The sequence below is a fragment of the Caretta caretta genome, chromosome 4 (assembly GCF_965140235.1).
Source record: "Caretta caretta isolate rCarCar2 chromosome 4, rCarCar1.hap1, whole genome shotgun sequence".
Taxonomy (NCBI): domain Eukaryota; kingdom Metazoa; phylum Chordata; order Testudines; family Cheloniidae; genus Caretta; species Caretta caretta.
In genome coordinates, this window is record NC_134209.1 from 71,233,469 (window position 1) to 71,243,190 (window position 9,722).

At 43.3% G+C, this 9,722-nt stretch overlaps 1 protein-coding gene across 1 annotated transcript; it reads left to right on the plus strand.

The window, feature by feature from the left end:
* Nucleotides 1-1,239: 1,239 nt before the first annotated feature.
* LRAT (lecithin retinol acyltransferase) lies at nucleotides 1,240-9,010 on the plus strand. Its single transcript, XM_048847448.2, has 2 exons — nucleotides 1,240-1,862; nucleotides 5,124-9,010. The coding sequence occupies exons 1-2, from the start codon at nucleotides 1,251-1,253 to the stop codon at nucleotides 5,274-5,276; spliced, it is 765 nt and encodes a 254-aa protein (XP_048703405.1). The 5' UTR covers nucleotides 1,240-1,250; the 3' UTR covers nucleotides 5,277-9,010.
* Nucleotides 9,011-9,722: the final 712 nt, after the last annotated feature.

Below are 9,722 nucleotides of genomic sequence, written 5' to 3' on the forward strand. Positions count from 1 at the left end.
TGCAAATGGTTTTGTAAAGGAATCAAGTGCACGATCACTTGTCATTGCCACTACGATTTCCTCTCCTCCGTACACTGCGCTGTGTAATAAACATTTATTGTGCCTGCCTAATCCTTTGAACTTTGAGGAACTCAGTGCGAGAGGAAAGAGCTTTGTTTAGGAGGAAACAAATTGTCACTGTCGTTCGTCACGAAGTATGACAAACAGGAGGAACTTGTAATTTGTAATTTACTATCCCGGCCAGTTAGTTATTTAGCGAATACACCTATCAGGGGACATTTTAATTCCAAGGAGGCTGTAGTCACTCACAACATCAAAAATGAGTGCTAGTGTTTGAGGTCAGATCTCTTACTCACTGCATGTTTATAACTACATATAGTCCAAGCAGAGAAATGCCCCTAGTAGCTCTTAGGCATTGTAATGTTTAATGCGGTGTTTGCTACAGTGATGATCCCGGAATATAACAGAATCCCGTATATTCAAATGCAGTTGATATTTGATGCTCGTTTTAAAGCGATTTACAAGGAATTGCAAAGAAAACAGAATACACAAATGCAAGTGGTAGTTGGAGAGATCCAAATGCGACGGGAGAAATTCTCGGGCAATCTAACTGACCTTTCTATTCTACAGGCCCAAATAGATGATGATGTTATATTTGAACGCCGTGAAGACTTGGGGGGGTGGGGGGAAGAGACCATTTTGAACGCGTGAGAAAGCGCAACTTTTTATCTTGGAAGTAGTTTGCGTTACTTTGAGGTCCCCACTTACAGGCTGTAGCTGTACACAATTTACGCCCATAACGAAATCAGCGTAGCTCACGAAAGCTCATGGTCAAATAAATTGGTTAGTCTCTAAGGTGCCACAAGTCCTCCTTTTCTTCTAGTGGCACTTGTGTCATTCATAACTTCCCTCAATGGCCATTCATTTTATTCCATCGCTTCCCTCTCTCAGCTTTGAATTCCTGCAAACGGACACATTGTTCGACTGCCTAGTTCCCTGGCCCCTCTCCTCGCGAACAGGCGATCCAGAAGCCAGGAGCTGCTCTGGGGAGGAGCTCTGCCTCCCAGAGGCTTCAACAGGGCAGCAGCATCAGGGCTTGCCCAGGAGACGTTTTTTAAGCGCTGCTTCTGAATAAAGGTTTATTTCACTCACGGTTGGAAGCCGCCCACTTCCCTCTCAGCCAATCGGGGTCGCGCTTGCTTGTGGCCCCGCCACTCCCGCCTGCCCGCCCGCCGGGATAAGAAGGCGGGATGCAGGGGTGGGTGGCAGCATCCCGCCGCAGGAGGAAGGCCAGGGAAAGCCTCCAGGCCCGCAGCATGAAGAACCCCATGTACCAAGTGGCCTCCCTGCTGCTGGAGAAGCTGCTCCTCCTGGCCAACCTCAGGCTGTGCAGCGAGGGCCCCGGCGCGGCGGAGGAAGAGGCGAAGCCCGCCAGCTCCTGCGACGCCACCCGCTTCAAGCGGGGCGACCTGCTGGAGGTGCCCCGCACCCTCTTCGTCCACTTCGGCATCTACCTCGGGGACAACCGCGTGGCGCACCTGATGCCGGACATCCTGCCCGCCTTCACCGACGACCAGCGGCAGATCCAGCAGGTGGTGACCAACAAGAGGCTCGTCCTGGGCGTCCTGGCCAGAATGGCCCGCATCCGGGTGGACACGGTGGAGGACTTCGCCTACGGCGGCTCCATCCTGGCGAACCACATGGACGAGGCCTTCCCGAGCAAGGCGCTGTGCGAGGAGGAGGTGGCCCGGCGGGCGGAGAAGCTGGTGGGGGCCACGGCGTACAGCCTGCTGTGGAACAACTGCGAGCACTTCGTCACCTACTGCCGCTACGGCTCGGCGGTCAGCTTCCAGACCGACAAGGTAAAGCCCGCCCGGGGCCCCGCTCAGCCGGGCGCCCTGCCTCGCTAGGGGAGGGGACACACCCACCCCGGGTTGGCCTGGGGTGACTGGTACAGGTGTGTGCTGGTCCTCTGCCCATCTCCCCTCTGTGTCTGGGGGCGGGGGGAGCAAAGCGGAGCCGATCTGTTCGCTTTGCTGGCTGCCCCGCTTACCGTCTGACGTCCCGTGGAAACCCTACACGCTAGGACGAGCTACCTCCCCCTGGGCGGGCACAAATCACTACCAAAGGGTTTTTTTCTCTCCTGCTGGTAATAGCTCACCTTCCCTGATCACTCTCCTTACCGTGTGTATGGTAACACCCATTGTTTCATGTTCTCTGTGTATATAAATCTCCCCACTGTATTTTCCACAGCGTGCATCCGATGAAGTGAGCTCACGAAAGCTTATGCTCAAATAAATTGGTTAGTCTCTATGGTGCCACAAGTCCTCCTTTTCTTTTTGGGGATACAGACTTACACGGCAGCTACTCTGAAAACAGCTTTAGAGTTACCTGGCGAACGGATTGGAAGTCCCCCTGGCCTCCCACCCGGCATGTGAGCCAAACACCTGCCCAGCTGGAGTGAGCGAGGACAGGACGCAGAGTCTTGGAAGACTGGTGGCCGGGGGAACTGGAGAGGGAAACTGCCCCAGCAGGAGCCCCAACGATCTTGCTGTAACTTTAACCATGTCGTTCCCCTGTGTGAAAGGAGAGCTCTCTCAGCCTCTTTCCCCCTGCATGAGCAGCATCAGTAGCTTACCGTGAGCCTTCTCTGGGGGGCAGGGGCGGGGGGTGGGAGGCTCCCTTCTCCTCCTCCCCCTGGTTCTTTGGCTGCTACTCCAAAAGCTGCTTGCAAAAGGAGTTGTCTGAAGCCATCATTAGCTGGAGGTTTTGAACTTTGTCTACATACTTCTAGTCCCTTGTCTAGTGTTTCCTAACACCCCGGAGCCTGAAAACTGGCAAGAGACAGTCTTAACACTTCAAATCTCCCATGAGGTCAAATGACCTGACATCCTGCAATGGACCATTAACGCTGAAAGGGATTTTGGTCCTTGACTGCTAATGGTTTGCTAGACTCAGCATGAAAGGAATCTGTCCACGCAGAGGGCCCAAAAATGTGTAAATACAGGTAGAAGTTACAAACTCACCCCTCTGTAAGTCATTTCCACCTGCCCCCAAAGGGAGTCTCCCCCCATTTCAAACCCAATTAGAATGCTTGGAAACGGGTTAAAACCCAAGGCTGTTTGGTTCCAAGCATTGTTATTGCTGCAAATCAAGCCCCCACCACCTCAAAGGCTAACTTAGTGGAAGAAACACAGACTCTTGAAATTGGCAAGGTTCTAAAAGTATGCGAAGAAAGAGGAATCTCATTGATAATGTGATCTGCCACAAAGGTACATTCAGAGTAAAGCATCCTCTATGAAATCAAACTCTAGGCTAGTATTTGACCTGAATAAAGTAGCTCTATTTGGCATGGGTGAGGAGGAAAGTACCCCCTATACCTGAAAGGGCTTGTGGCACTGATAAACCAGGTGTTTCATGGCTAATAATCTCTGAGCTGGGGGTAGGGAGACAGACAGTGAATTTGTTTAAAGATGCAAGACTGGCATCAGTCGACGGGGGGGAAAATAAAGAAAAATAAAAGCAAATTTCTGCCAACAAAGCACACACCCCCCCCTTTCACCTTCTGATGATCTAAACCAATGATACGAATGATACTTTACTTTGAGGCACTGGATCCATGCTCTCTAGAAATGAAAAAGCCCAGCAACTCCGTCCATTTACCAGTTTTTAGTTAAACCTACTAGGTTCTCAGCAAATCCTGTGCCACCAGAGAGATCATGGATTTTGGAAAAGAGCTGGCAGGCCTTTCCTCCCCAGATAAAAGAAACGTACAGTTGCCACATTATGAGGTGTCTGAAGTCAGTGATAGCAGCAGCCCAAGGCTAGTTTGGAAAGGAGTCCCCCACGCACTTTACAAGCCTACAAAAGTAAACATGTCAGATTTATTTAGGTAGCGCAAATAATTTCTCGCAGTGAAAGCCATGTTTCTGCGTGATAATTATGTTGGAGCACATACTACCCTGTGTGCTCATTTCAGCCAAGGAACAGAGGCTAGTCAGCTTCTTTATTATTATTATTTTTTATTTAAAGTAAAATATTTAATCTGTGTGTATTAGTAGTGGAGCACTTTCCATGAGTTTGAAAGCTTTGCTAGGTTTTACAGAATCAGAACAGATTTTAATTGGTGTTACTATTTAGCACCTCCAGAATAACAGAGTTTTTGTGTGTGGCTTGAATAGTCCAACAAACAGCTTGGTGAGAGGATAGGCTGTGTAAAATCTCAGTTGGGCTCAATCTTCACAATTCTTAAAAAAAAAACAAAAAAAACTTGTTTTTTTTCCAAGTGTACTCCCTGAGAAGTAGGTCACTTGGTGCTGAGGCCTGGTTTCCGTAAGTAAGCAATCTTTTGAGCAGTCTAGTCAATACTCAGCTCTCTGATCTGAAGTTACTGTATACTGGCACTGCAGCCACAGACTGCTGCAAAACACTGTTTCACTGTCTCTCCCTTCCCCATCCAACGCCAAGCAGGATCTTGGATGTTTTATTCAGCAGGAGATCAAACAGAATTAATGGCATTTTAAGGGATTGCAAAGACTGACTCCAGGCGTATTTCAGTCTGAAATCTGTAGTATGTAAAGGGGAGAGGGGAGTGTCTCTATGAAAGCGTAATTTTCCAGTAGATGCTAACAGTCAGTTCACCAGAATGGCTTGCCCACCATCCTATCCACTTAAATTCTCCTGCCATGTAGGTTTCACACCAAATTACAATCAGTTACAGGTTTTGCAAGTCATGAAAACAATTTCCAAGCTGCTTAGAAATAACTTAACCGGCAGCTAAATTTAACCTCTCTGCAGTGACGTTGATCATCAAGAAAATAAAGCGTGATTCATTAGACAACTAGTAATGAACTCTTAAGATAGGCTTGGCGTCTCTAAGGACCCGATCCTGCATGCACTGCAGTCAGTAGTAAAGCTCCTACGGACTCCAATGGGGCCAGGGGCAGTTTCTAAGGGGAATAGATCCCTTTTCACTCACCCAGCCATCCCTTTCTAGCCCACAGAAGTTGAATCCCTGGTACAGAACAGTCTTTGATGGTCTGCTTTCTCCTTGCCCTCACAATACCTATCAGTTTAGAATGATTTCATATTTAACTGTGAACCTTTCCCTCTGACTTTTGCAGTTCTGTGAAACAGTGAAGATGATTATTCGGGACCAGAGAAGTGTTCTTGCTTCAGCGCTCCTGGGATTAGCATCTATAGTCTGTCTGGGTTTGGCACCTTCCACCACCCTGCCCACTATCATTATTCCATTCTTTCTGTGGATGGCTGGTTAACAGCAGCACCAGAGTCTGTCAGTGCCTGTACATAGAACGTATAATACTGTATTTATAAAAGCACAAATTACTTATCAGCAGTTGTGTAAAGAGAAAAAAATGTGACCTGTAACTTGTGTAATATTTTAATCACATCTTTATCCAGAACACAATGTACAAAGAGTAGCTTACTGTGTAAGCCAAATAAACCAGATTTCCTGAAAATCTCACAGAAGGTGAATTTAACACACCTTCCAAGCCATGAAAGTGTGTGTGTGTGCGGGGGTGGGGTGGGGTGGGGTGTTTGATATAGTTCTGCTCCCTGCTTTCAGTCATAAATTCATCTAGTGAATTTATTTTATCAGGTATCTCTTAACTCTGTGTATCCAAGTGCCATATAAAATAGTGAAGATTAGAGTTTCATCCTGAAAGCAGATGATAGAGGCCATCTAAGTACCTAGGCAGAAATGATGGAAGCTGAAAACAAGCTAATTTCACTTCCATATGTATGTATTTTGCATTCAGGAAAGTTACTGTTTCTAAATCAACTTGTATTAAGCCTAGAAATATCTTTTAATGGAAAATAAAAGCAGCCTCAGGATTGTATTCTGCATTGGTAAAAACTCCTAGTTAAATATTGTTTCCTGTACTACTGTGTGTGGCCAGATCGGTACTGCCCATTCAGTTCCTTTCTGAGAGGTGTTCACAAATCATATATCCATTTTAATTGCACAAACTCTGTACATCCTGAACAGCTTTTTGTCTGGGTTAAGTTGCAAGGAAAGCCTGCAGTTCCTCAGAATTTTCCTTGCTAGTAAGTGTCAGTGCAGCCAATATAATTCAGTACAGGGGGTTTCAGAAGATATGGAACAAAGCAATTTGGTTGGTGAAAACTAGTAACATGCAAACCAATAAGAATTTTCCTATGTTCAGGAGAGAAGGAAAGAGGCCTATTTTCTCTTCTCTTCCCTCAGTAATGGGAGCAGTGTGGGAGCCATAAAGTGTCATGAGTCTCTGTGGCAGATATTACAGTCAAGCTACTGTAATTTAACACCTATACATACCACATACCCCTTAAAAATTATACATCTTTCATACACCAAATGTGTGAATATTTAACTAGAAGCCAGCAACTTTTTGAAGAGCATGTGATATATGATTCAAGGGCTTTTTGGAAAATATTGCTATTCTTAACTCAGGCTGATACCTTTTTATCTCAGACCTCTGTGGACTCTTTCCTTCAAAATCCAACCCTGTCTAGTCACTCATTTTGAGTGACTATTCTATTTCTATTATTATTATTATTATTATTATCTACAGTGTTTATTGCTGTTTTGTAAACATGCCTTTTCTGTGTACTGAGGCATTTAAGCATTATTCTGCCTCTACTTTTAAATCTAAAGCATGCATAATCTCCAAATCTTGTCTCTTAACAGTGAAAGCTCAATATACCACAGTCAATTAAGAACAATATTACATAACAAAAAATGCCTCCTTTACTACCATTTCTACAATAAGATTTACTTTATCTTTATTTAAGAAACAAAAAAACCCCAACTGTTTGAAGTGTGGTATCTTGAATTAAGTGTCTGCTCTGTTGCTAATAGCAGTGTCTCGTTTTGGCTACTCCACTACAACCGACTGAAAATGTAAAGACCAAGGATGAAATCCTGATCTTATTGAAGTCAATGGCAAAACTCTCATTTCTTTCAATTGAGATAGGATTTCACCCTAGACCTCAATACCAATGCAGAACTGTATTTAGAATAAATTATATGTTCAGCTTGCAGTCATGCTCCAAAGCAGCTGGATTTAAACTACCACTAAGTTGTTATAAACAACTTGCATTCTTTTAAAGCAAATCCTAAGGTGCCAACCTACAGCAAATTTTTAAACTAATGTGAAATGCTTTTCCATAACATATGTATCATAACCTCTGCACAGATTCCATTGCATTTTTTATTTACTGTACATAAGGTCAGCACTGTATAATTATATAAATATAATTCATTTTTATATGTTTACTTGTGTTCTGAAATTGATGAGCATAATGGAATAGCACTTCCCTAACAATGTTTATCCCAATAGGATACTGAGCAATCCATTGAGACATATAAGGTATCAAATTACATTTTACGTCTGCCCCTCCCTTTTATTTGGGATTTGTAAGAATTCCAGTAATTCTCATGAGTCAGTTACAGAATAAACAATGGGTCCATGATCAATAAGATCATCATAGTTAGGATTGTTATGAGGTGAGTGTACTCGCAGTAGCTGTAATATCAAAGGACTGATGTTGCCGCTTTGCTAATGGGGATGGGACAACCAGGGATATTTGGGGAAAGATGTGATTTGTCTGAAAACTTTGTTAGACGACACCGGGCACCTGGAACAGACACTGGGTTATTGTTCAGTCAGATCTAGTAAGTGAAAATTGCTCCATAAAGTATCTTTAAGGAATACTTAAGACATGCTCAGACTAAGCCTTTTAAACCTGTGATACACTTGCTGTATTCTCCTGATTCACAGGAGGACTTCAGTTATGCCCTTATGCACTTAGGAGTTTTCATACAGTCCCCGATTCAGCAAAGGACTTAAGTCCTATTAAAATTAAGAATATGCTATTTTGGCTTGCTAAATTGGGGCCATAGATTGAGCAGATCTAACACCTGTGTCGATTCTCCTGTTCATCCTCTTGGATTGTTGCTCTGAAGTCTCAAACTTGAAATTTCAACACCAACTATTTTTCTAATGACTATTTTTGCTAATAGAATACTCTATTTAAGGATTATGAATAGAGTTTGCCTTTCAGACCCAGGCTCAAATATGAATTGTGACATTACTGAAAGGAAGGAACTAGTTATTATAACGGACAAAACACAGGGCAGTATCATCATTGAAATTTTGCATGTGTTATAAGTGCAGGATTGGCACAATATACAGGTAACTATGGAGGATGAAGTAGATAGGGAGTGGAAATACAGAAGTTGCATTTCATTTTAGTTGGTTCTTTGTATGATTCTTTTTGAGGGCGGTGGATCTTCTTTAAGAACCTTAATGTGCAATGCGGGGACCTCAAAGGACAGGAGTCTTGCGTTGCTGGGAACGGTTAGTAGTGAAGACGTCAGGTTAAAAGGACACATTTCATGATTACCATACAAAGGTAAACAAAAATTAAAAACTTAAGAAGACAATGTCAGGGTAGAAAAATATTTTTAAAAACCAGAGATTGTTAAAATTCAAGTTCTAATGTTTTAATCACTTGATGCTATGGTCCTTTTGTGTATTAGCTTGATGAATGAAAATAGACTAGTCGGTTTCTAGTTGACTTCTCTTTCAGGTCCTTATGCACTAGCACTCTGTTACAATGTGTAGGTTGTAAAACTGCTGGGGAATGTGTGTGGGTAAGTAAGATACCATTGAGATTTAAATGCGGTGGGGGGGGGGGAGTCATGGCAATATTTGTCAGTATTAGGTTTTGGGAAACAAATGAAACTACATTTTTGGCGACATATGACCTGACAGCATCTGTGTGGGATTCAGAACGAAAGCTACAGAAGCAAGACAAATTCTCTGTTATGGCAACCGTAGGTCTGGTTTGTCCATATTGTGTGTATATGTGTTATATAATTAAAGGGTCTCAAAACATAGTATGATATAGTGTTGTGTGAGAATGCATCCTATGTTAGAAAATCAGTGGTTTGTATGCTCTGACTTTATATTTGAATATTAAATGGAAGTGATCAGATAACAAATGGCTCCTGGAGGTGCAAACTGCTTAAGCTCTGTAATACTTTAGGCCCCAATCCTACAAACACAAACATATTCTTAAATTTACTACATGAGTAGTCGCATTGATTTCAAGTAAAAGTGTGTTTGCAGGATAGGGGCCTTATATTGTAATACTGTGATTCATTCAGCAACTGTGTTTGTGATGTACCTATTTGTGTAGTGATCTTGCATGACTTTATGCTGTTGAAATAAATTGCCAACTCAACTCTTATTATTAAAAAAAAGTTTACATCATTTACACAATTACTCTCTCTAGAAATCACTGTGATGCCATGTCTATGTCTACGAGCTCAGGCCCGCAGACAGAGACTTGTTAGCTCAAGTATGAAAAGTAGTGTAGCCATGGTAAATACTCTGTGGGTAAGTACTCAGCGTGGTGGAGACATGTCACTGCTGCCCATACGACCATGGCTACACTGCTATTTATTCTCATGTGAGCATGTGTACACAAGCTGGTAATCATATCCCACCTCATAGTGTAGACATAGCCATAGAAGAATAGAACCTTAAGTGTGGAATAAGCAGCAGGAACAGAAGAATGTTTATGACCCTCTTTTCAAATAAACTTTTTACTAATAGTAGAAAACAGGATGAGAAATCTAGATAATAGAATAATCATAGTGGGAGGGGGAAGGAGGATCAAAGCTCAAATGCAGCTTGCTTCTCCATTGTATC